The sequence below is a fragment of the Theobroma cacao genome, chromosome 8 (assembly GCF_000208745.1).
Source record: "Theobroma cacao cultivar B97-61/B2 chromosome 8, Criollo_cocoa_genome_V2, whole genome shotgun sequence".
Taxonomy (NCBI): domain Eukaryota; kingdom Viridiplantae; phylum Streptophyta; class Magnoliopsida; order Malvales; family Malvaceae; genus Theobroma; species Theobroma cacao.
The window spans coordinates 6,930,796-6,957,615 of NC_030857.1; the positions used below are offsets into that span (position 1 = coordinate 6,930,796).

General features: G+C 34.4%; 3 protein-coding genes across 8 annotated transcripts; 2 read left to right on the forward strand and 1 right to left on the reverse strand.

Moving 5' to 3' along the window:
• On the forward strand, positions 1,676-4,899 carry LOC18592404 (pentatricopeptide repeat-containing protein At1g77360, mitochondrial). 3 transcript variants are annotated; one of them, XM_007019113.2, is made up of 4 exons: positions 1,676-1,764; positions 2,099-3,675; positions 3,813-3,869; positions 4,337-4,899. In XM_007019113.2, exon 2 carries the CDS (start codon positions 2,137-2,139, stop codon positions 3,577-3,579), a length of 1,443 nt encoding a protein of 480 aa, XP_007019175.2. In that variant the 5' UTR covers positions 1,676-1,764; positions 2,099-2,136; the 3' UTR covers positions 3,580-3,675; positions 3,813-3,869; positions 4,337-4,899. The 3 variants fall into 3 exon arrangements, with proteins under 3 accessions (XP_007019175.2, XP_007019177.2, XP_017981259.1); XM_018125770.1 differs by lacking the exon at positions 1,676-1,764 and having other exon boundaries at positions 2,104-2,190; positions 2,279-3,675; XM_007019115.2 differs by lacking the exon at positions 3,813-3,869.
• Positions 5,265-7,580, reverse strand: LOC18592405 (keratinocyte-associated protein 2). The gene is made up of 5 exons (XM_018125771.1): positions 7,474-7,580; positions 7,062-7,220; positions 6,769-6,820; positions 6,142-6,208; positions 5,265-5,605 (listed from the first exon to the last, which is right to left on the reverse strand). The coding sequence occupies exons 2-5, from the start codon at positions 7,215-7,217 to the stop codon at positions 5,515-5,517; spliced, it is 366 nt and encodes a 121-aa protein (XP_017981260.1). The 5' UTR covers positions 7,218-7,220; positions 7,474-7,580; the 3' UTR covers positions 5,265-5,514.
• Positions 7,627-26,818, forward strand: LOC18592408 (protein translocase subunit SECA2, chloroplastic). 4 transcript variants are annotated; one of them, XM_018125769.1, is made up of 37 exons: positions 7,627-9,271; positions 10,084-10,139; positions 10,289-10,561; positions 10,659-10,895; positions 11,334-11,453; positions 11,691-11,819; positions 13,724-13,858; positions 13,938-14,007; positions 14,098-14,162; positions 14,318-14,438; positions 14,802-14,893; positions 15,081-15,146; positions 15,293-15,357; positions 15,436-15,523; positions 15,736-15,801; positions 15,941-16,056; positions 16,451-16,541; positions 17,174-17,257; positions 17,364-17,456; positions 17,560-17,655; positions 17,762-17,847; positions 17,979-18,057; positions 18,202-18,315; positions 18,556-18,651; positions 18,721-18,784; positions 18,907-19,196; positions 20,352-20,407; positions 21,911-22,028; positions 22,116-22,196; positions 22,596-22,675; positions 23,633-23,687; positions 23,764-23,833; positions 23,958-24,147; positions 24,251-24,374; positions 24,696-24,770; positions 24,846-25,033; positions 26,166-26,816. In XM_018125769.1, the coding sequence occupies exons 1-36, from the start codon at positions 7,723-7,725 to the stop codon at positions 25,008-25,010; spliced, it is 5,355 nt and encodes a 1,784-aa protein (XP_017981258.1). In that variant the 5' UTR covers positions 7,627-7,722; the 3' UTR covers positions 25,011-25,033; positions 26,166-26,816. The 4 variants fall into 4 exon arrangements, 3 of the variants coding, with proteins under 3 accessions (XP_017981258.1, XP_007019197.2, XP_017981257.1); XR_001929051.1 differs by lacking the exons at positions 7,627-9,271; positions 10,084-10,139; positions 10,289-10,561; ... (1 more) ...; positions 11,334-11,453; positions 11,691-11,819 and adding an exon at positions 13,243-13,610 and having other exon boundaries at positions 26,166-26,278; positions 26,370-26,818; XM_007019135.2 differs by lacking the exons at positions 7,627-9,271; positions 10,084-10,139; positions 10,289-10,561; ... (1 more) ...; positions 11,334-11,453; positions 11,691-11,819 and adding an exon at positions 13,243-13,610 and having other exon boundaries at positions 26,139-26,818.

Consider the following 26,820-nt stretch of genomic DNA (forward strand, 5'->3'; position numbering starts at 1 on the left):
ACGTGTTGATAATCAATTGGAAAAGGGGAACATAATTCATGTAAAAAGAAATGGCCTATTCAACTATTACTCCATTGTTCACACTATTCCATTATCCTTAAATAACATGTTTTTTTTTCTTTTATTAATGGATAGTCCCTATCTCCGATCCAAAAAGCCATAATAGAGTTAATTGACGTCCGATTCAATTTACACATTTGACAAAATAAAAATCTAATTATATTGAATTGATGTTTGATTGTAATAATTTACATTTTTAAATTGAATATGATTTAATTTATTTGATATTTTAAATATGAACTACTTTTGTTATATCATAAAGTTTGAATGACGAATTTAATTAAACTATAACAGATAAATTTAGCATTTAAAATCATGAACACAATATTTGAAAAAAATTTTGAATTATTTTAAAAAAATTATATTATTTTATTACGTTCAATCAAACTCTTATATTTTTATTTTGAATTAAATAAATTTTTATAACAATTGATTGACTAATTGTTGTTAATCAAAATGTCACTTATCATTTTATGTTATTTGATATTAACATGACATATTGACACGTCAGAATTAATGGTAACATAATATGTTGACGTAGCATGATTATATAATCATGTGGTATTTTTCATTTTTTATATCAGTGCTATATCAATATGATATGAACATAAAATAACAAGTTGCTTTTTGACTAATTTAGTCAAAGTACCTATTTATCCAAAAAATATATATGGCCTTAATTGAATGCAATAAAAAAGTAAAAACTTATATAAATTTTTTTAAATAATTTAAAATTTTTTTAAATATTTTGTCAAATTACAATTACCTATGTGATTTCCAAACTAGATTTAATGGTGTTTGGTCCAATTTGTGAATGCATTTTTTTTATTGCAAATGTCAAAATAAGGTGTTTGGTTTTTTAAATTTTAATTTATGCAGAAGTTCATTTGAGTTTTTAGAAAAAGTTACAAATCAAAACTTATTCAAAAAGTGTTGATATATAATAATAAATATTTAATGTTCTTTAAATTCTCACTATATCTTTTAATAATTCATAATATTATAAAAGAGAATTAATATATTTTTTATTCTTATTTTATTTGATTCACTTTAATTAATTTATTATTTTAATTAATAAAAATATTTTTTATTTATTTCTAAAATTTATAATTTTGTTTAATAAAGTACTTGAGTTCTTTTTATTTCTTATATATTTTTTTTACATTTTTCAGTACTTCTACATTAAAAAACAATATTTTAATTTTTTACAGCAATTTTAGAATAATTCTAAAATATATTAAAATATATTTGTCAAAATTACTAACCATATTAATAGTAGAGCTGTCCTATTAACTTTTGAGAATAATTATATGTTAATTTATTTACGACTTATTATTTTACACATAAAAATTGAATATCTATACTCCTTAAACAGGTTAAATCAGGACTATTTGTTCATTTATAATTATTTAATTTATTAATTTTTCTTTTTTATTTATATTTTTACTAAATTTAATTGATTTTTTTTTTTGTATTTCATGTACTTTATATATTGTAATTGATTAATACATATCTAATTTCTGGCTTGGAATTGGGCTTGATTGCAGTTCTATGTATTTAATTTCACCTGCAAGTGTTTCGAAGTTTTATTGCAAGAGATACGGCGCCGTTTTTATTTTTTTCTTTTTTCTAAAATTGAGAATCAGTGAATCTCTCTCTCTCCCCTCCTCCCCGACGGCGACGGCAATTAGGACAGCGTAACCGGTAATAATTTCTGCTTTCTTTCTTCATTTTGAAGAATTCTCATATCTTTCTGTATAATAAAATTTGATTTCATCAATCGTTTTTTCCTCTGTATGCTAAATAATTTTTTTTTATTCATTGCCAACTACATAGGTAGCATTAGCTTTACAGAAAGGTAGTAACTATCAGTGGCTTTTTACGCTAATTCTCTCTAACCCTTAAGAGATAAGTCGAAATTCCAATCTGGGTATTTAAAAATTGGATTAAAATTTATGAATTTTGGCTTATTGAAATCTTTATGTGCATTGATGTTATCATAAGTTTTAATGCCTTTATTTTGTTTCTTGTAATTTAGGTGAATTCTGATTCTTAACTGAAGTTCAAAAAGGAAGAATGATCAAAGTTTTCAAATGCCATAACAAATTATTGTTGGGATGGATTGTATTGGTAAGAAGATCTTATTCAAGTGAACCAACAAGGGATGTTTTAGATACAAGCAAAAAAATATGTAAAATCATGATGTCTTCTTCTCCAGTGGTGCTCAATACGGCTCTTGATCAAAGTGGGCTAAGGGTTCCACCTGAAGTAGTGGAGGATGTTCTTAAGCGGTTTGAGAATGCCGGTATGCTGGCTTATAGATTTTTTGAGTGGGCAGAGAAGCAGCGGAATTATATGCATAGTATTAGGGCTTATCATACCATGATTGAATCTTTGGCTAAGATTAGGCAGTATCAGATCATGTGGGATCTGGTGAATAAAATGAGGAATAAAAGCATGTTGAATGTTGAGACATTTTGTATTATAATGAGAAGGTATGCAAGGGTTCAGAAGGTGGAGGAGGCGGTTTATACATTTAATATCATGGAGAAGTATGATGTACCACCAAATTTAGCAGCGTTTAATGGCTTACTAAGTACCCTGTGTAAGTCCAAGAATGTGAGAAAAGCTCAAGAGATTTTTGATAAAATGAAAGATCGATTTGTGCCAGACTCAAAAACTTATAGTATTTTGCTTGAAGGATGGGGTAGGGCTCCAAATTTGCCAAAGGCTAGGGAGATCTTCAGAGAAATGGTTGACATGGGTTGTGACCCTGATATTGTGACCTATGGTATAATGGTTGACATTCTCTGCAAGTCAGGGAGGGTAGATGAAGCTATTGAGATTGTTAGGGAAATGGATTCTAATGGCTGCAGGCCAACCTCTTTTATTTATAGTGTCTTGGTCCATACTTATGGGATAGAAAACAGAAAAGAAGATGCTGTTGATGCATTCCTAGAGATGGAAAGAAATGGAATTAAGGCAGATGTGGTTGTGTATAATGCTCTGATTGGTGCTTTTTGTAAAGTAAACAAATTAAAGAATGTGTATAGGGTCTTAAATGAGATGGATTCCAAGGGTGTGGCACCAAATGCAAGGACCTGCAACATCATTCTCAACAGCTTGATAGGTCGTGGAGAGACTGATGAAGCTTTTAAGGTGTTCCGCAGGATGATCAAAGAATGTGAACCAGATGCTGACACGTACACAATAATGATAAAGATGTTCTGTGATAGAGATGAGTTAGACATGGCATTTAAAGTGTGGAAGTACATGAGGTTGAAGCAGTTTATCCCAACCATGCACACATTTTCAGTTCTCATACATGGGTTATGTGAGAAGGGCAATGCTGCTAAGGCTTGTATCTTACTGGAGGAGATGCTAGAAAAGGGGATTCAGCCCTCAGGTCTGACATTTGGGAGGTTAAGACAATTGCTTATAAAAGAAGGGAGAGAAGATGTACTCAAATTTCTTCAGGAGAAAATGAACCTCCTGATCAAGGAGCCTTTATATGATTGAAGAATTATGCCTTTCAGCTGTTGATAATGCTGAACATATGAAATTCAAATGCCTGATTAGCACGTGGTATTAAAAGTACAATATCAGTTTGTGCAGGTAATTTGTCTCTCTTTAATTTTAATCTAAAATGGTGACATCTTTTGGTTGTGATACATGTAAAAGAAAGAACACATGCATACTTTTTTGTTTTCACTCTTGCCTTCTGAGAAAATAGTATCTGTTTTTTTAAATAGAGGTCATGAGGAGGGTGGGGAGGAGTGCTGCTCCAGATATCAAAAGAAAGGGAACAGGTAAATATTGAAACATTTTTGTGTATTACCTCTAAACCTTGAATTAGATGTTGAAATAAAAATTACTGGATGTGAAACTAACCTTGCACCAAACTCCCCCATGTCATAAGGAGTAGCATTCCTTTTTTCCCTTTCTAGTGGCAAGAAAATGTCTAACTAGATTGTTCGCTTGGAATAATGTTTTAGAAGTTCAATTAATGTTTTCTTAAGAATGGTGATATGTTAATGCTGGACAGTGTGCTAAAGTTCATTGTATGCTCATATGTTCATGGTAGAATTTAGTCACAGCATTTGAGGTTTTCGTGATTTGACAACCAATGTGGTTTTTAGTACTTCAAGGCTAATGTTAGTGATTTTTCTAATGGACACAAGTATTGTTGTGAAACTATTATATTTTGTTATTTAATTGTTTATACTTTACATTTATTTGAAGGTCTAAGAAATGAAATCTCTATGGAATGAAACAGATTGTCCCAGAAAACTCTGATCTTCAGTTTAAGAAAGTGGAGGACATATTACAGCATTATATAGCAGTCAGCTAGAGAAGTTGCAAGCAAGTTTAGCTTGATTCCTTGTCTATACTCTATGGTAACTGATGAAATGGAGGAAGAGGATTGTAATTTGCCATTTGACCTCTTGGGCGTTGTTATGGTAATCGTGTAATGTTGAGTGCAAGTTCGGGCTCCCAGGAGGTCAGGGGTTCTTTTAAGAGGCAAATAAAACAAATCAGCTCGTTTGGTGCAAAGATTTGATCAGTTCTTGTGTTTTAGATGCTAAAAGAATCAGTTATCAACTTGTTATAGGCAGTTAGGCAAGCAAAAGAATTTGTTAATGCTTTCTTGAATAATACTTGAGAGTCTAGTGACTTGGGTCACAAAGGATTGTGGGGCTTGTATCCTTGTGGATGCAGCCTGGTTATTTGATCTTTTGCCCATTTGGCAATGTCAATGGGTGTAGAGAAGAATTGAACTCACCCATCCAGCTGATTTATAGTTAGTGAACTATCTTGCCTCTCCTATTAATTCTTTAAGATTATCTTTAATGGCATTAAGATCTTACTTAAAGGGTCATGCCGGCTTTTCCTTTTATCTTTTTCTTTGTTATCAGAACCAGTCTGTTGGTGAGAAACCGCCTTGTTTTCTTTTTCCTGTAGAACCCGCCTTATTTGGAATCTTGAAGGTAGCACCTGATTACCGATTTACACTTCAGAGCCTTGAGTTCTTCAACCTAACGTCACATTGCCCATGCCAGCATGAACATGCACACCCATTTGCTTGATACAAACTGGAAATGACCGATACTTTGTTTTCATTAGCTTCATTATAAGAGTACTCCAGCAAGACTACTTTAGCTAGCAGTCTAGCACAAATGGCACCAAAGCAAAATAGACAAAGAAACACTAATGATTCTCAAAATTCTTCATTCAAAGGCAATAAAGGGTGAGAAAGGGGATGGGGAGAAGATCTATGTCCCATCACCCTGTAGAAGTCCTTGAAGACAATAACAAGTGACAAGCAATTATGTCCATAAGAAAATTTCTACATTCAATCACTGATGACTATTGATTGCATCTAGTCCTTATAGCACAAAAAAATAACATTCTAATGAAATATTATTCTATGGTGAAAAGATATGATGCTTCAACTCAGTGCCTCTTTGTTTTTGATTCACTTTTAGAAAGCGTCACTCCTGAAATCTTGTTGATCTCATAAAGTAATCCAGCTGAGAACAAGAAACTGCATTGAACACAAGAATATGAAAACAGTCATTAGTAAATAAATTTGTGAAACACAATGCTGATTTGCCGTTAGTTGTACTAATTGATCCATATTATTTGAAAAACTTCTTTTCACAAACTGAAATCTTCATACCAAGCAAACTGTAATTATTTCCAACTCAAGCAATTTTAGGTTTTTATGCTTAAATTGGCCCTCGTTCCACAGCATAGAACAAACTTATTAGGAATAATCTTTTTCCTCATTTTTTGTGTTTGTGTTAGTGTGGCTATAAGCCTACAATTTGTCTCCATAAGGAAGTCGAAGGTTCAAATCCATCACCCCAGCTCTACAATGAAAAAGACATATTCAACAATAACTACCAGTTTCTATCTGACACTGGATTGCTTCTTAATTATATGTGGACTTGCTTAAACATTTTCTTCCTTCAACATAATCTAAACTTACCAAACCATGCTGCTAATGGATTAAAAGGAATTTCTCAGGACATGGTAGGAGCTTGCAATAAAAGATAATAAGTCACATCTTAACATTACCATGTTGTGATACAAACTCGGTGAACAGTGCTAGCAGCAATCAGTGCAACTGCTTCTGCTAATATGACTGCCAAAAAGAAAACAATGTGCAATTCAAGTTAAGTTCTTTATAAAACAACAAATACTTGTAGCAGAGAACGTAGTGCATTAAAAAATATGCTAGAGGAAAGACAAGTGCTAGTTATTAAGATGGATCCTTAAATTCCATTTTCCATGAAAGACTAAACCTGATTAACAGATAATAAATAGTGGTTTCTTCCCATAAAAAAAATTTGATGTCAAGGTTTTCACGAACTTCAATAGCTGTTAACAGCACAAGAAAATATTTTCTTACAAAAATTATTGCCTCCTGAGCTTCTTTCTACAGTTTAAATTTTCAGTAGTGAATCTCATGAAACGTGAATGCACAGCTTCATGTGCACAATCTTAATCATGGTGGCTTATACACACACACATCTTTGATATGTGCATCAGATTGAGCAGCAAGGTATGAATGCTACATTTTCAACAAGGAAAGTGAAATGAGCAAAACACTATAACAAGGTTAAAGGTTCATTTTCTCAGACTTTTAAATAATATCTCATCATAAATAATTAAGAAGAAAAGAAAAAGCCTCTGTAAACTCACCAGCACCCCATCCAGTCCTCATCCCACATGTTTCCTGGAAATTCCCAATGAACTGAAAGAACAAAGGGCAAGCAAATACAAATTATCACAGTAAATCAAGTTAAATAAGTCACACAATAGAATGCTATTCGGTTTTCATAGCTCAGCTCGTAATTAGTTGGGGTCTACGTCATTGACAAGTACATCATACAATCAAACTGAAACCATAAATCAGAACATAAAACAGCGGGCTGCATTTCAGGGTGTGAAAATTAATAAGAAAAGGAGTCGATTTCAGGGCCTTCAGGACTCACCGTTAGTGATACAAGAAACAAGAGGGAGCTGATGAATCCTCCAAGGATTGTAAACAGCTCCGACGACGCTAACTTCCCTCTATACATCTCTTGGAGCGAGAGAATGACAGTAAATAGAAGAAACGAATACAGCATCGAACTCCCTGATCCTGCCATGGCCTACTCGTTGCATTAAAAAAAAAAAACCTTCAGAAACACTCTCAGGAAATGTAATTAACAATCTGAAAACATAAAAAATTGAAATGTGGAATTTAGAAAAACCCTCGATGAATCATAATTTTAACTATGTCACAGTTCGGATCTCATTCAATAAAATTGGAAATCAGCTTCACAAACAGATCAAAATAAAAAAAAAATCGAAGAAGTGCTAACTATATATATCAAAGGAAATTTCAAAATTTCAAGGCCGTACCTTTTAAACCCTAGCTACGCCCGATCGCTCTCCGTTGCTCTGCCGAACCTTCAAAATTTCAGAGAAAGACGAAAAGAGGCAAGTAAGAATGCAAGCTAAAAGCAACTAGTGAAAAGAAGTGCAATTATGGTATTAACTGAAAATTTCAGGGGTAAAAATGTCAAAAGAATGGCTTGGTCAAAATGAAACGGTGCGTTTGAAACGCAACGTTTTAAAAGGACGAAACTTTTCTACTTTCTCGGCCTGGTGATGGAGTCGCAGGAGTTACCGGAGTGTCCGGTGTGCTTGCAACCGTACGACGGCGTGTGTGCGATCCCACGGGTGCTCGCGTGTGGCCACACGGTGTGCGAAACCTGCCTTGTAAACCTCCCCCAGAAGCTCCCGGGAGCAATCCGCTGCCCCGCGTGTACTGTGCTCGTCAAGTACCCTCCAGAGGGCCCCTCGACTCTTCCCAAGAACATCGAACTCCTCAGACTCATCCCCGGGTCTGGAAGTACCCGAAAACACGTCAACAAATCCCCACATGACTCCCGTGTCCCTTTCCTCCCTCGCTCTTGGTCAGACGAGTTTTACTCCAATTGGAAAATCTACATTCTCCCTAGTGACGCTGTTGAGAGACAAAAAGTAAGTCTTTTGGCCGTTGGGTCTTTTTCAACTGGGGGTGAGGGTGGTTCTGGGTTTACGGCTGGCTATTTTGTTAGAGTTATGGATTGTTTGAGTGGAATGAAGGAGGGGGAAAGAGAGGAGTTGGGTTTAGTTTTAAGTGCCTTTAATAAACAAAGTAGTAGAATTTGTAGGGTTTTGGGTTTATGGGGTGATCCTGGAGATGGGATTTTGTATATAGTGAGTGAGAAGCAAGAATATGGGAACTTTTTGGATAAAAACTTGGGTGCTTTTGAAAAGGATGGGTTTTTTAATTTTGCAATGATAGGTATGGAAATATGTGAGGCAGTTATTGCTTTACATAAAGAAGGGTTAATTGCTGGTTGTTTAGGTTTTTCTTGCTTTCAGTTTGATGATTTTGGGCACGTATGTCTGAATTTGAGTGAGGTGTTATTGATTGGAAGGGAAGTTCTTGAAGTTGTTGCAAAGGTGGGTTCTAGTGGGAAAAAGATTGGTGATGGAGAAATTGTTTTGTTGATAACAGATTTGTTTAAAAGGGATGTGTTTGTTAGCCCTGAGGTGTTGCTTGAGCTGTCGGAGAAAGAGGGTATTGTGGTAGAGCGTGGTAGCTCAAGATATTCAATAAGGTATAGCTCGGATGTCTGGCTGTTAGGTTGTATTTTTCTTAGGATTCTCGTTGGGGAAGTTTTTAGTGATGAGTTGGTTGATTACATGTGTCATATTATTGTGAAAGGAAGTGAAAATAATGAATTGGATTGTTCAAGTGCTTACATGAGTTTGATGGAGAAAGTGAGCTCTTTGTTGGGAACTAAATTTGGTTCAGAACATGTGTCATTGCAACAGATTCTTTGTAAATGTTTGGAGTTTAATCCAAAAAATCGTTCACTTGTGACAGATGTGTGGAAATATATTAGGGAGCTGGTTATTAAACCTCAGTTTGATAAAATGGTCAAATTGGATGGAGCAAGTTATGATGAGAATAGAGGTCGATGCTTAGTTGTTGGAAAATTGTTTCTGTTGTCCAGGGAAAGAATTGAAATACAGGAAAAAGATGTGTCACAAGGAATGGAAACAAATGGTGCAGCAAATATGGTTATTGGTCTCACAGAGGGAAGCATTAAATCTAAAGATTTGCAAGGCCATCTTGATTGTGTTACAGGATTAGCTGTTGCAGGTGTAACTTCTTTTGTCTCTGTCTTTGACATATGTGCTTCAGTTTGGTACTTTTTAATGCTACCTGACAATTTATTATAGATGTTTGTGGAGTTTATGGTAAGAAATTGCAACATATTGCTGAAACTTAGAGTTCAATGTATCTTTGTTATTTGTGCCATCTTTCTTAATTTTCAAGAATCAGAGCCTAAGTGGTTCCTAGAAATCGTTTCAATTCTGGGTAATGGTAAAAAATAGGAAATTTCCGTGCTATCACTGGAATTAAAGGAATCTCTCCTAGCCAAATGATGCAACGGCTTCTTAGTAGTTGATACTGTGGTATGGCTTCTGTATTTATGAACTTTACAAGTCTAAGGCCTTTAAATTCATGTGCATTCAAAATTTTTAACTTCGCATTCGCTGTTGCATAGTTGCTAAGGGAAATGTAAGCACAGTTACTAATTACTTGCATCACAAGGATCTTTTGTTTATGGGGTGGGCGAGTGTGTTGAGGCCCCTCAGGGTTGGGGGTGGGGGTGGGTGTTGTGGATTTGCTACATCAAAAAGCATAATTTCTTCCTTTGCACAAGTGCTTGAAATACGATGTTCCTCTCACTGCCCCTTCTTCTCATGGATGCACCATGATCCTTGGAAGAACTCTTTGAACCTGAAGTTGAATGGTATTTGGTTAAACGATGTTGTTTACCCTGTTTATTTCTCTTTTCAATGTTGATGGTTTTTCAGATCTTCTTCACACAGACAGTTTAAAATGACGTTTTGAGTCTTAGGTAATTTAGGAGCTGTATTCTGATTTTTTTTTTCCTTCTGTTGTAGGTGGTTATCTGTTCAGCTCCTCCTTTGATAAATCAGTCAAAGTATGGTCTCTGCAGGTATACTCTCTTAATTCGTCATTTATTCAAGTGGCTCTACTTGTATGATTAAAATTCAACGTTACTCTTTACTTGTAATTTTTCTGTGAGTAATTTAATTTGGATTATTGGCTCCTTTTGAATCAGTTCCTTCCTGCATCTTTTTACAGGACTACTCTCATTTGCATACATTTAGAGGCCATGAGCATAAGGTCATGGCTGTTGTCTGTGTGGATGAAGAACAGCCATTATGCATTAGTGGTGATAGTGGTGGTGGTATATTTGTATGGAGCATTAGCATCCCTTTTGCACAAGAGCCATTGAAAAAATGGTATGAAGAAAAGGATTGGCGTTACAGTGGAATTCATGCTTTGGCAGTTTCAGAGATTGGATATTTATATACTGGAAGTGGAGATAAATTGATTAAAGAATGGTCATTGCGGGTATCTTCTTTAATTTACAGTGATCTGCACTGCTTATGTCTTCACCTTGTGAAATGTTAGATGATCATGCAGAACCTTGGTTTGCTGTTTATTCCAGGATGGCACCTTTTCATGCTCTATGAGTGGCCATAAATCTGTAGTTTCCACGCTAGCAGTGAGTAATGGAGTTCTTTACAGTGGGAGTTGGGATGGAACTGTTCGATTATGGAGTCTAAGTGATCACAGTCTTTTGACAGTTTTAGGGGAAGACACATTGGGATCTGTGACCACTGTCTTGTCTCTTGCAGCTGACATGAATACGCTTGTTGCTGCTTATGAAAATGGATCTGTTAAGGTTCTTTGTTCTTCAAACTGCTCTTGAATTGGTCTTAATTTGTATTCTTATGTGCATTTACATTTTTCATGGAAGTGAATTGATGTCACATTGCATTCATGGCTTGTCATTGAATAGCATTATACCAAATGATAGTTGATAGAATGATGCCAATATCCACATCCTGAAACTACCTTGCATGAATGCTAAAAGTCTTATTTGAAATGTTTTGTCATCAAATGTATTATAAATTGTGAAACGAAAGGAAACATTTATCTTATAAGAAACTCGAGGGTGGAATATATAAACTTGCAAAGTTGCAATAGGGTGTTGCTATTAGCTTCTCCTCTCCATGTGAAAAGGCCAAATGCATATTGCTGTTCTCCCCATCCCCACCCCCCTCTTTCCTTTTCCTTCTATTTTCTTGAGTCTGTTTCCATCCTTTCTGCTTCTTTTCAGATCTGGAGGGATGATGTATTTAGGAAATCTATACAAATACACAATGGTGCCATTTTTACTATTAGCTTGGAGGGGAAGTGGCTTTTTACAGGAAGTTGGGACAAGACCATCAAGGCACAGGTTTGAACACAGCCTGTTATTGTATTGGTTTAGACTTCACTAATTGATCCTTGTGTGCCTCTGAATTAGGCAGCTTTGATGGGGATATTAACCTATGTAAACTTTATTCTATTATTACATTTACATCTAAGTTTGTTTTTACTTCATGTTTTATTTTAAATTTGTTGAATTGATTGGTGCAGATTCTTTTTTATTTATGTTTAGATTTACAATATCATCAATGTAATTGAGTTGCAGGAGTTAGCAGGAGATGATTTTCAGGTGGACGTTAGACCTATTGGATCAATTCCTTGTGATTCTGTCATAACAGCTTTATCTTTCTGGGAAGGGAAGCTTTTTGTAGGTTTTGGTGATAGGACTGTCAAGGTATGTACATCTTTTTGTATATTTTCACGAGAATTGCTCCTTCTGTAGCATTGGTTGGGAGATGACAGTCCAATGTGTATTTTACACAAATAACCACTTTGTTGTTTTTAAGTATGATTTTTTAGCTTGAGATACCTCCCTGTTTTCCGTTAGTAGGCTTTAATCCACGCACACGTGTGTAAACCAACAATGAAAAGGAAATTTGCTGGTTTTATGCGTCTGATTACTGTCGTTTGTTTCTTTTCCTTCCAACAATGGATGAATTGCTGGATCAGTTAACAATGATCTGATTATGCAGGTATACTATTATGGGAAGTGATCAAAGTCTCATTGGGACTGCTTTTGTTCTCTGCTCTATAATCTGGGTTAAGCACTTAGCAAACCTTGATTTTCAGGACTGAGAGGTTTCTACGATGAACTTTTGTACAGAAAAATACACCAATACATGCATACGGGAACCTGTGGCTATTCACTCTCAACACATGTATATCTGTTGGTGTCAATGGACCAATTTGTGGATTGTAGAACCTGTAGTGCTCAAGTTGTTATATCATAAGCCAGGATAACTAAAATTGGCAAATACATAGATTGACCACTTTTTTTCCGATTGTTATGTTGGGGAAGGAAGGCTTTGCGTTGCAATGTGTGAAATACAATGTAAATATTTATATTAAGGAAATAAAAGACTTCCCAGTTTATTAGAAAAAAACAGAGAGAATTCAAGAATGTTAAATGTTCTTTTGACCTAAAATTATTATTATTTCTTTTACGATTATTATTATTATTATTTCTTTTATGGCCTAAAATTCAATGAATAATATTGTCATTGAGAAAGAAAATGAATTTATTGAAATGAAATTTGCATTGGCTCAAAGTTACTTCATGTTGCACTATCTTTCTCTTTTAAAAACATATCAATATAATTATGTTATTTTCAATTAATTGAAGGTAACTTAAAGGGAATTGGTAAGTTAAATATGTAAAAATAAACAGGATTTTAATTTAATAAAACAAATAAAGGTTTCTTATTTGGCAAGTAAATGCATAACAACATGAGAATAAAAAGTAATAAAATAAGAGAAATCGTTCTAGCAAATTGATATATTTTGTTTATCTTGTCAAATATGGAAAATATTCGAGATAAATGACTTTTTTATTTGATTTTGATATTTTATATTAATGATCAAATTAATCCTAATTAATTCATAGAAGATAAAACGATTGGATATTTGAAATAAAATTTAGCCACAATAAATTATTTTTAAATTAAAACTGTATCAAATCAAATCAAACACATTAGGTAATGGACAAATTGTTTTAAGTTAGGCTAGAATTTTTTTTTTTGACAAATATTTACATTAGATTAAGAAAACAAGATATGAAAGGAAACAAATGGTATGGTACTGCTGTAAGAAAACAGACAAAAGAATTTTTTGGCGGGGAACATGGAAATCCTAAAAGCAACGTATTTATAGCTCTTTTCCTTTTTTCATCGCTTGGCTCCCAAAGAAGGAAAGCTGCTCTCAAAGCTTAAAATGCAAGAAGAAAACTCCAGCCAAATGATTTCATAGCTCATAGGATAAGCCAACGGCAACAACAGCTACCCAAATGGCCACTTTGCCTTCTCTTCTCAACGCTTCTTTCCTCACCCCAAAGCCCCTCCCTCAACGTGAAACTCTCCTTTGTACAAAGCCCACCTCCTCTTTCCTCTTCCCTTCCTCTTCTCCTTCTTTCTTCAGCCTTCGACGACAACATATTAATATACAAACGCCTATAGCTGCATCTCTCAAGGTCCCATTTTGTGTCATTTCTTTTTTTACTATTCTCAATTGCTGACCAACTGTTTGATTTTTTGTTTGCGTGGAGTTGCTGTTCAATTTTGACGCCCTCTTGTTTTGTTTCAGGAGGACGTGGGTCGTTTTAAGAAGACTTTGGGTGATTTTATTAGCTTAAACTACTGGGTTGTTCGAGATTATTATCGTCTTGTCGACTTTGTTAATGCACTCGAGCCAGAGATTCAGAGGCTATCTGATGAGCAGGTTGGTCAGCTTGTTTACAATCAATTACTCGCATTTTTGTTTGGGTCATTGGAATAATGGGTCGTGCTTGTTCTTGTAGCTGACTGCTAAAACTTCTGAGTTTAAGAAAAGGTTGAGTCAAGGGGATAATATTTCCGATATTCAAGCTGGTTAGTTTTTATTAATGCTTCTGTTCAAGAGGGAGGAATTTATGGAAATTTGTATGACAATTAATGCTCCTTTTATTGTTGGTTTTACAGAGGCATTTGCTGTTGTTCGGGAAGCTGCAAGAAGGAAGCTTGGCATGCGCCATTTTGATGTGCAGGTCTTGATCTTTTTATGCTTAGAGACAAAAGCATGTGTGACTTAATGCTTGCATAGATACTGTGTGATCATGTACCTATGATTATGTAACTGTATACAAGTATATTTGTTATTCGTTTGAAGTTAGGTAATATTGTATAAGTTTTTTAATGGTAGATTATTGGTGGAGCGGTACTTCATGATGGGTCCATTGCTGAGATGAAAACAGGGGAGGGAAAAACATTGGTTTCCACATTAGCTGCATATCTTAATGCACTGACTGGTGATGGTGTCCATGGTAGGCTTTGTATCCTGGCTTTTTTTTGGGAAAAGTTTATTATAAAGATGTTATTCTTTATGGTTTCTGTGATGTTGAAATAAATTTGAAATGAGATACTTGTTCAAACATTTGCATATGAATATCAGATATTCGTTTTAAGATAAAAGTTTTGAGATATAAGGATTATAAAATGTTTAGCATAAGGGACAGCATTGTTGATCTGATTTTACCTCTAACTAGATTCTCAGCAGTCCTTTGAATTCCCTTTTATTGCAGAGATAATCTGGTTATGGCATGTTACTCTTTCATAAGCTCTTGTTGACCAAATGGTAATGCATAATTTTCTCTTAAATTTGACATTGTTGCTTTTGCCATTAACAGTTGTAACTGTGAATGATTACCTTGCTCAACGTGATGCTGAGTGGATGGGTCGAGTTCATCGCTTCTTAGGTCTTTCAGTTGGGCTTATTCAGGTATTTGTTACTGAGAGTTGCAATGTTCTAGAAAGTGTCATAATAATATATTCTTGCAGATATGTACTTGGGTCAACCACCAGACATTTTATTTTATTTATGCAAGAGAAACAGATCTCTATAACCATTGACATACTTATATACTCCAAATTATAATAGTCTTCCCCATTTTTGATTGCATATATAGAAGGGGATGACAGCTGAAGAGAGGAGAATCAACTACCAATGTGATATAACATACACCAACAACTCAGTAAGTGTTCATTTAGAGTGGTGTAATTGAATGTTGACTACTACATATGCATTTTCTCTCTCCCCCCCCCCCCCCCCTCCTCCTTTTCTTTCCCCTGCCCTTCTATATGTCTTGTTTCTCATACCATTGTTTTTGAATGTTGTTAGGAACTAGGCTTTGATTATCTTCGGGATAATCTTGCTGGAAATAGTGATCAACTTGTGATGAGATGGTATGTGTCAGAGCACTATTTCAATTTGGTCTTTGATTTCTTTTATTGGACTACTAGCGACAAACTGTGCAAAAACAGGCCAAAACCATTTCATTTTGCAATTGTTGATGAAGTTGATTCTGTTCTCATTGATGAAGGAAGAAATCCTTTGTTAATAAGTGGTGAGGTAATATAAAATTAGCCTTTCTTCCTTGATTAACTGTTTTTTGGGGTTCTGTGCATACTACTACATTTTTAGAATCACAAAATTGGTTGGGAGCTATTTTTAGAAAATGTTTAACAGATTGCCTGTGAAAAGTTCTGAAACATTGAGACAAAGTCTCAAAGTTGTAGAAATAGCTTGTAATAGCCCCTTGCCTCTTCTCTGTTGTGTTCCAGGCTAGTAAAGATGCTGCACGTTATCCGGTTGCTGCTAAAGTGGCTGAGCTGCTAACGAGGGGTCTGGTGAGTTCAGTCCTTTGTCTTCATGTTTTGTTAAACCATAATACTTTGTTGCTATGCAGGTGGCATTGTAAGCTTGTACAGTTATTTTACACAAAGGTAATAATTAAAGTAGTTTCTCTTTAATAAATTTTGGTAACAGCATTATAATGTTGAGCTTAAAGATAATTCAGTGGAGTTGACTGAAGAAGGAATTGCACTTGCTGAGTTGGCTCTTGAAACGAATGATCTGTGGGATGAAAATGATCCCTGGGCAAGGTGAATAGTTTCCCTTTTTCCCTTTGTTGTCTTTCTTTAATTTCCTTGTTATAGCTGATGGATATTATTGAGGGTATAAACAATATGTCCTTTACACTTTTTGTTCCAAATATCTGTTTCTCTGTTGGCTTCTTCTCACAGTTTTATTTCAAGTCTTCACTAAGACATGATGCTTTTAAAAGGCCCCAAAAGAAAATGTTTGACCAAATGCAAAATGATTTCTTTCTTTCATTCATTGTATATTAAAACTTTTCTGGGCTGAATTTGTAACCAAGTACTCAGCTACTGTGTTGCTGGTGGTTGAATAAGATCCATTGCACAACACGATATACGTCTCATGTTATGCTTTTTTCCTCTATGTTTTACTTGGTGGTTAAATTTTATATTGTTGCAGATTTGTGATGAATGCTTTGAAAGCTAAAGAATTTTATCGGCGAGATGTCCAATACATTGTCAGAAATGGGAAAGCTCTCATTATCAATGAGGTGTTTATGTAGTATTTTTGATGTTTCAGTGTCTTTGTTGCAGTCCCATTCCCTTCGTTTATTTCATTTATGTAATATTTTGCTTATCCATTACTCTACCATGATCGTATGTAATTACTGGAAAGGAGTTTCCTGCAAACTGTCTAGCTAGCCTGTGCTAGCTCAAGCTGGCAGGTGAAAGACAAACCATTTTACGTTTGTCAGCCCAAACATGATGACCATTGCACTAAACAATGGCTGTAAGAGTTAGAACTGCAGGGATGCCATTACCAGTAGAATGGGATTTCTGATTTTTAAAATTGAGCTCTTTATCAATAGCCCAATTCAATTACTTAATTACTTAGCTTTAATCATGGCAGATGGTTACCAAAATCTTAAATTGTAAACTCCAATGTCTATTAATATATAACAAACATTACTAGGTGCCAAGTTGATGATTTCTTTATGTCGTAAAGACATCTTGATTTCATTAAACCTTGTTGAGGTAGAACATTATCATGTCTTTTAGATTGATGACTAAAGCTTGGGAAAAGATAAGGATTTTGTTGCTGTTGGTGTTTCATTTAATTTTCAAGTTTAAGTATATAACTTTTGTTTTTTGATGGCAATGAAACATTTATGAAACCCTGCAGCTGACAGGCAGAGTTGAGGAGAAACGGAGATGGTCTGAAGGGATTCACCAGGCTGTAGAAGCAAAAGAAGGTCTGAAGATTCAGGTAGATAATGATGTCTGCAAAGTGTTCTTTTAACTTTGTCTTGACCTATATCAAATACAAATCTTATTCGTCTAATTCAAAGTTGTTACTTTTCTATACTTGTTAGGCTGATTCAGTTGTTGTGGCTCAAATCACCTACCAATCACTATTTAAGCTCTATCCAAAGCTTTCAGGGATGACTGGGACTGCAAAAACTGAAGTATGGATGGATTTGTGCACCATATTTGGCCATTTCTAATTATTAATTCTTTGCTAATTTCTAATGCAATTTAAGTGAAAAATTGCAATCTTCTTGTCTGTAGGAGAGGGAGTTCTTGAAAATGTTCCAGATGCCCGTTATTGAAGTGCCCACTAATCTTCCAAATATTCGTAAAGATTTACCCATACAAGCTTTTGCTGTAGGGCATTCAATACTTGTAGCATTTTTCTTAATAATGTTTCTATTTTTTATGATGATTTTGTTACTGTTTTCTTGATTGATTTTGGTTTTTTTATTCTCCTAAGACTGCTCGAGGGAAATGGGAGTATGTTAGTCAAGAAGTGGAATACATGTTTAGGCAGGGCCGTCCAGTTTTAGTTGGGACCACTAGGTAAATTCTCCAGCAGCTCTCAATGTGATTTACCCTTTTCTCTTTTTAATAGAATTGGTCTATTTTCATCTGTTAAGAGTGTTAAAAGGCAAGAAGGTCCTTAGATATGATCTATCATCTTCTTGATGCAGTGTTGAGAACTCTGAGTATCTGTCCGATCTGCTGAAGGAGAGAAATATCCCTCACAATGTCCTGAATGCGAGACCCAAGGTTTGTTAAGATTTTAATTCACTGATACCTTGCAGTTGGACATACAGTTGACTCTATGGGCTATAGTTCTTGCTTGGCACCAATCATTTTATCTTTATGCAAGCTTCTTTTACCAGTATGTTTTTTTCCCTTTTATTCCATCAGTATGCAGCAAGGGAAGCGGAAATTATTGCCCAAGCAGGCAGAAAGTATGCTATAACTATTTCTACCAATATGGCTGGCAGAGGAACTGACATTATTCTTGGGGGTAATCCAAAAGTAAGTCTACCTGTTGGATGATTCATTTTATGTTTAGCGCCCCTAGTAATCTGGGAAAAGGTACTAGAATGATACAGGATCATTTTATAGCAATTTTGATGAAATGCATTTGTATGCATTTGTATGCATTTCTCTTAACTTTTTAATGTGTTACTTCCTTCTTCTGGAGTTCTTTTTCTTTTCTCAAAATATATATGATAAAAATGAAGTGACATTCACCACTTGTTATGCCTTATCAAGATGCTTGCAAGAGAAATTATAGAGGACAGCTTGCTTTCATTTCTGACAAGAGAAGCTCCTAATCTTGAAGCCGATGACATGGGAATTTCAAAAAAGGTAATTGTTCCTTGTCACTGATAGTTGGCTAGAAATAAATTCATGATTCTTATTAATATTTTGGTATAGGTGTTGTCCAAGATAAAGGTTGGACCATCATCAATGGCTTTGTTAGCTAAGGCTGCCTTAATGGGTTTGTGACTCTTAAAGCTTCTAGTTAGGCTTGCTTTCCCTATTATACCTTCATTTTATTGATATAGGTATGTATATTTAATTATTCTGATTCCACTCTTCTTTTTAATGTGAATCAAACAGCAAAATATGTTGGCAAAAGTGAGGGAAAGAGCTGGACATATCAGGAGGCAAAATCTATCATTTCAGAGTCTGTGGAAATGAGCCAGTCAATGCCTTTGAAAGAGCTGAGGAAGCTTATTGATGAACAGTCTGAGATGTACCCTCTTGGCCCTTCTATAGCAATTACTTATTTGTCTGTTCTCAAAGATTGTGAAGTACACTGCACCAAAGAAGGGTTTGAAGTGAAAAGGCTTGGGGGGCTTCATGTGATCGGCACATCTTTGCATGAATCCCGTAGAATAGATAATCAGGTGACTAATTAAATGCAGTAATGATATGATCATTTATGCTACATCTAAACCATGAGTTAGTTAGCATTTCTGAAGTATCTGTCTTGCTTTAAAAAAATTGCTATGATTTTTGCTATTTAAAGCAAGAGAAATAATCTCAAACTTCCACAATGAAATGCCAAGTATCCAATTTAGCTGTTTGATTTATTATATGTCAACTCCTGCAGTTAAAGCTAACGATCAATAGGTTGTTTTCTATTGGTCATTTCCATCGCATATGTTATTGTCTCATTGTATGTATTACTTAATGAAGATGCACTTGTTTTCTGGATAGATACTTTTCTAGATTGAATGAACTGCTTTGTGGCAGTCAATTCCTTATTATTGGTTTGCCCTTTTCTGCTTACTCAGTCAATTCATAGTTCAGTTGGTCGTACTCCAGGCATTTATTAAGGAATAAAACCATCTATATACAGTTCCATTGTTATAATATTTGATCTAAATTCCAAATATTCTGAATTGACTAACTTTTGTTTCCCATGCATCACATTTACTCTACATAGTCCAAATGTCACCATTTTCCAAACAGTTAGAATCTAAGAAGATAGAAATTTAGATCTAACTGTATATGCAAGACAAGGCTCTAAGTTTCATTAGAAGCAATGTTTTTGTTCACATTTGTAGCATGTAAAATACAAGATATGCACTATCCTCGTACACTTATAAATGTGCATGTATATTTTGGAAGTCATAAATCTTATAGTATGAGATTTCATTAGGCCCAAATTTATTTTATACTCATTGTCAGTGGACAAATAATATTCTTTGAATTTGGATGACCTAACTTTCAAATGCATTGTGTTCTTATCGGAATTTTGATATGTGATAATCATGGCCTGACTATTAGATGACATACTACTTCAATCATTTGATAATCAATTCATGTTACTCTTGAATGCTTGCACTTCTAACATCAGAATACATCCTGATAGAATATTATACAAAAAGCATTAATGTTAACCTTGTTCATTTAAGGAAGAACTTTTTTTTTTTTTTTTGTTTTTACATATTTTGGGGGTAGAGAGAACGGATTATGTATCTTTTATTTCTTTGCTATTTATTGCAGTTTAAACATGACTCTAATTTTAAATTAACAATGGCAATGGTCTTTCACAGCTTCGTGGTAGAGCAGGAAGGCAAGGGGATCCTGGATCCACACGGTTTATGGTGAGGTAGTGTGCCAATAATTATTTCTTTATGTTGTTAAGACTTAAATGGCTTTTGTGGAAAAAAACTTAAAAAGAAAAGCTTAACGAGACTGGTGTTGCCCATTTCCACTCAATTTAGCAGGGCTGCACAAGTTACTAGGGGTTGGTTGAATGATTTTTCTTGTCCATCATGCCATTATCAGGCCCATCCAAGTCGTTTCCATTTAGATATGGGGTAAGGTGGTATAAAATAGGAAAAAAATATATTCAATGTAGGAATAGATTTTCTCTACAGGTATTGCTCTAGGGGACTAGTTTAATCTCTGCTACATGTTATGAGCTACCATAGTTTTCCACAAAGCCTTGACTCACTATTTTAGGGCTTCTTTTAACTGATCTTTTAAGGTAATTAATGTTGGATAGTATAAAATCCTCTTTCAGTGAAATTGGTCTGTGGACTGCGAACTGTCTATCTATGTCTCTTATCCCAATAATAATTTTTTTTGAGCCTTTCTTTTGGTTTTAAATAAAAGCAGATTGTTGTAATTATAAAGGTGGAGATGGTCAATTAGGTGGCCCAACAAAATTAATGCAGCCTGAAGCTCAGTCTGAGATTTCTGTATAAATTAGGTTGAAGAGAGTTATTTATTTTACTTGTTGTGGTTGGTTCCCAAGGTAGAGGGGGAGAGGGTGGAAAGATAAGATAAAAAATTGGTGCATCTAAAAACAGGTTGAAGTTGTGTTGCACCAATTGAGGGAAAAATGTGGGAAAAGCACTAAAGGTGATTGGACATGTGATTTAAATACCTGAAAATGCTTCTGTAAAAGGTGTGACTCAGTGGAGGATGCCTATGCCAAAAAGGGGAGGTGGAGACCAAAGAAGGCATCATTTGGAGAATAGAGGCTGTAATAGAGGACCTTATTTTCACTGATCAATTCAGGAGATGGTCATAAAGAGCTTACAATGGTGTAATCTATTTCATGTAGTCAACTGCCAACTGCACATGGTAGGAAGAAATCTTTTTTATCAAATGTTTGTCGTTGCACCCAAGGAGAATAGGGGCTAGGGGTTGTCGTTGGGGTAAGTAATAACTATTAACATACAATCTTTGCAGCATGTATCTGAAAATGAGGTAATCACTTGATGAAACAGAGAGATAGATAAAGAGAATGTGATTGTAAATCTGAATGAATTCTTGGGGTAGTTGGCTTCTCATATAGTAGCCACTGTCTTATCCAAAACTATTTACCATCAACTTCGTCTGCTATTTATCAAAAATGTCATGTCGAAAGAAACTTCAGCACTCATGGGGAATCTGATGATTGTGCACTCCTCTTAGCTTTTTCATAATGTGAATTTCTTTAGAGGAAACCCCAGTCATGACACCACTGGAATATACAGTTTCTTCTCAATAGTTTAATAACTAAAATCGTCTCTATATATGTATCCTTATCCTTTTCTTTTTCCCATTTAAGGTATAGTTAACATTGTTTAGAATATTCATAGATTATTTATTGATGTAACAGCTTGCAAGATGAGATGTTTCAAAAGTTTAATTTTGATACTGAGTGGGCTGTGAAGCTTATTTCAAAAATTACAAATGATGAAGATATACCTATTGAAGGTGATGCAATTGTAAAGCAGGTATGCATTCATGTATTCTGTTTGAGAGCTTTAAGCCTTGTAAACATCATCTTCTTATTACTGACTTCAAGGGCTTTATATTTATAGCTTTTGGCGCTTCAAATCAATGCAGAGAAGTACTTCTTTAACATAAGAAAGAGCCTGGTCGAGTTCGATGAAGTTTTAGAGGTATGTACTTGGAAACAACAAAGCCATCTTTGGACGTCTTGCCTAAGTTATTGATGTGGTCTTGCTCTTGATAGGAGTTTGACTAAGCCTTCATTTATATGTTGGAAGTTTTTAAAGGACCATCTAGTAGGTTGCTTTGCAATTTTAATTGAAGAAGGCACATTATCTACAAAATCCTTTAAAATGATGTTACTGCAACTTTTTATTCATTATTTTCTATTAACTAATACCTTTCATTTAGCAGACTTATTGGTGATTGATTTCCATTTGAATTCTTCAATTTATCAACCAAGAAAAATTGTAACTTTTAATCTGAAATGAATCCTTGAATTTCCAATTTAAATAGGGGACCAACCATCAATTATCACCTAATTAAATTCTTTGGTTTGCTTTTATCAGGTTCAAAGAAAGCATGTCTATGACCTCAGGCAATTGATTTTGACGGGTGATAATGAAAGTTGTTCTCAACATATTTTTCAGTGAGTATCATTCTAATACTTAGCAACTGTATTGGTGTGACCCGGCGTAGTAGATTTCCCAAGTTCAATTGCAGTCCACCAACATGCATGGTCCAGTGCACACGAGTGCCCCTTTTTTCATTTTTTAGCGCAAAGTTTGACACTCTAAACATGTCATAGCAAGTCATAGAGGATGGGAACAATATGAAAGCAAGCCAATCATGCCATTATGCTTCTTGTAGTCTGAACTATATCGGAGATGCAATTTTTGGAAACCAGGTTATTTTGGATGATGAAAAGAGCCTTTATCAGAAATTGCCATGTGAAATTCAGGCAACTTCTTCTTCAAATTATAGTTTTCATTGTGCATTTATTTTTTGTGTGTGTTTACTCAATTCTGACTAGGATAACGAAATATATATAGAAGGTTAAGTTGTTCGGTGTGATATTTTACATCTAAATCTGATAAAAAATGAAAAAAGAAAAAGAACAAAGCAGAGCAGAGCAGATCAACATTCCTGGTCTGATTGTGTGGTCAGCTCCCTTCTTTGCCCTGTCATTCAAGTTCCTTTGGTAAGAGTGCCCTCGCAATGTAACTGGGTTATTTTTGGCAAATAGGACCTGTAATGCAAGTTAAGCAATGCATACCAAAAAGAAAATTTATAGCATATGGCCACAAACATCATTTATACTTTTATAGAATGTAGAGAATATGTGATAGCTGTTTTGGTATCTCTTTCTACCTTTTCTTGCTTGACAGATTTTATCAATTATTTTTCTTGTATCGTGCTAGATTTCTTTTTATACACAGGTGTCTTTGATATCATTATGTTCAGTAAAATGTTATTAATGCATATGTAAATCATGCTGGCAACTATTAGTATGTTGCCTGGTAGACCTCAGCTTTACAATGCGTAGTTTTTATCAACTGTTTTAAAATTTTAGTTTTAACATTAAAAGAGAAAATTTGCTCAATAGGTACATGCAAGCAGTGGTAGATGAAATTGTCTTTGGAAATGCTGATCCACTGCAGGTAGTGAGTTTCCATCCTGAGATGCTGTCTACTCCTGCCCTTCTTTTAAGACTAATCGTGGTAATCCATTCTGTAGCATCCAAGATACTGGAGTTTGGCTAAGCTTTTGAAAGAGTTCATTGCTATTGCAGGGAAGCTACTGGACGGTGAGCTTATCTCTAAGCACCAACTTAGTTCTTTGATACCTTTTTGGCATATTTTATCACTTATTGGTCTGGAATTACATCCTACCACATCAGCATAATTCCTTATTGCATGGAATTTCTGCAGACTCATTTGCATCAATTACAGAGGAAGATTTACTCCAATCTCTTAAACAGCTACATGAATCAAATTCTGTAGATATTGACAATCTTCACCTTCCAAACTTGCCTAAGCCTCCAGATTGCTTTAGAGGAATCCGCAGAAAAATTTCTTCATTGAAGCGCTGGCTTGCTATTTGCTCTGATGATTCAACAAAGTAAAATATTAATAAATTTAACTGAGCATTAAACTTCTTTCTGTTTAGTTTAGTTCTAGACTATATTGATATTACATAGTAGCCTTTGATATTTCTACTCTAGGAATGGAAGGTACCGGCCAACAACTAATATTCTCCGCAAATACCTTGGGGATATTTTGATTGCTTCATATTTGAACATCGTAGAAGAATCTGGTTATGATGATGCTTACATAAAAGAAATTGAGGTCAGGTGCTTCCTTTGCATGTTTATAATAACTCGAGTTGTGTTTCCATGGCTTGATTCTGTGACAATTACTGTTGACCTTGGCATGGTGTTCCTTTTACCTAACTCCTCTCACCTTCCAAACTCTATTTAATATGTTTGTAATTGTAGCACATGTTTTGCTTTAGTTAAAGTGGAAGTATGTGTGCTTGAGTGGTCACATATCAACTTTTCTTAATTATCTATTCTTTTCAGCCTACCTCGTACTGCCGCTTACATGTCAACCAAGATCTTGTTTATTTCCTCCTTTTTTGCTGCTAATCTTCTTATTATTGGAATTCAGAGAGCAGTTCTTGTCAAGACTCTGGATTGTTTCTGGAGGGATCATCTTGTAAACATGAACAGGCTGAGTTCTGCGGTACTTAATCTAAATATGTTGTTTTATTCTCTTCAGCTTCAAATGTGGATGCACTCTTATGGCATTCTTTGACAGGTAAATGTAAGAAGTTTTGGGCACAGAAATCCTCTTGAAGAATATAAAATTGATGGGTGTCGATTTTTTATCTCAATGCTCAGTGCAACGCGAAGGTTAACTGTAGAATCACTCTTGCATTATTGGTCATCCCCTATGGAGTCACAAGAGCTATTTTTATCATAAAATCAGATGTTGATCAAGCTAAGGTTTGTTTCTGCTTTATGTTTGTCTACTAATTTCTAGATGGGCATGCTTTGGAACTGTTTTGGTTGTATGATTACGTGAAGGTTTGCCACTTAATATCATTGACTTGTATCTTTGAGGATGTGTTTGGTTCGCAGGAAGGAATAGAGTGGGAACGGAATAATCTTTCCGTAGAAATAAGAGATGAATACTTGTTTTAAAGTTTTGTTCATAAGAATGGAATAGGACAAGAATTGTTATTATGAATTATTCTAATGTTTGATTGGCAGGAATAGTTTCAAGAATAACTAAGGAATAAATGATAAATAACAAAAATATCATGTATTATAATATTCAAATTTTTTAAATTAAAATATTTATTATTTTAAAAAATTTATTAAAAATATTAATAAATTGTTATTTAAATGTTACTATGATTATTTATTTTAATTTACAAAAATATTAATAATTTNGGATTTTGGGAGCATCTTTCATATTCTTTCTTTATTTTTTTTTATTTTAATTCTTTTTTTTTAAATATTAAAATATAAAAAATTTATAATCAAAATTGTAATTTAATGTTTAAGTTTAAAATATTCTTTTTATAATTTATAATTAAAACTTAAATTTGTTTATTTTAAATTCATTTTAATTGTTTTATTTAATTTTAAATTTATTTTAATTTAGTGAGGGAAGGATATGAGAAAATGAAATTGTAAAAAATGAATAAATTGCATTTTATATAGTATGGTAATTCTTAATATTAATGAAAGGTATTTTTGTCTACTAATTTTTTTACTCTATTCTGGAATAGTCAATACCAGTGGCCTTGTTATTGGCTATTCCACCATCTCCCCAGATGGCCATTCTAAGGAATGGTCATTTCTTCCAACCAAAGTGTTAAAGAAGGATTAGGAATAAAGGGAATTGATATTTCATTCCCGCAACCAAACATGCAGTTAGTATCTCAACTAGACAGTCTTGTTTCTTTTATTCTTATGGTTTTCTTTTTTTGTTAATTAATTTATTTAAAATTTTCTTTTAGTCAATCATTTTTCCCTCATCGATATGTGTAAAATTTCATGTTGTAGCATATGCCATAAGACCTTTTTCCTTTTTTGTTGACAGTTGATATTGATTATGTTCACCCTCTAGGGATGTATCTAGTGCATTTGGATTGGATGAAGTTGTAGTGCCAGTGTCTTCAGTGCAACAAAATCTCATCAATGGTATACAGAAGGAGATAACATAGGACCATTCTGACTGGGGTATTCTGTAGTTCTTATTCCATTTTTAGTCACTTATTAATGAAAGTGCTCCTGTCAGCTTTGAGAAGAAATACTCTTCTTTGGGTGGCAGGGTGACCAACGGAGTCAGGATAATGTCTAGCCACAAGGTTTATTTAGAACTTGGATTGTGTATGCTCTTTCAGTTAAAGTTCAAAGGAACAAGGTTTCCAGTTTTTGGGAAGATGCAACTGCAGCTGTGCCAATGAATTAGAATGTCCCAGCACATTGGTCGTTGTATCACTCAGAGATACATAACCTCACTATGTTTTTGGCCAACTAGTTTCACACTGCTTTTGAAGTGATCTGCATTTTTGCAGTATGCCAAAGGCAATGCTCTACAAAGACTTTGGTTGTACCATAAATTTTATCACCAATGAAGAACATGCCTGTTGTACATTACCATCAACATTTCTCAATCATCCTTGCATGTATATATGTATTGAGATCATGGAATTTTTATCATGTACTACAGCGAAAGTGAATATGAAATTTTTCGTGTAGACTGAATAAGTTCACATATT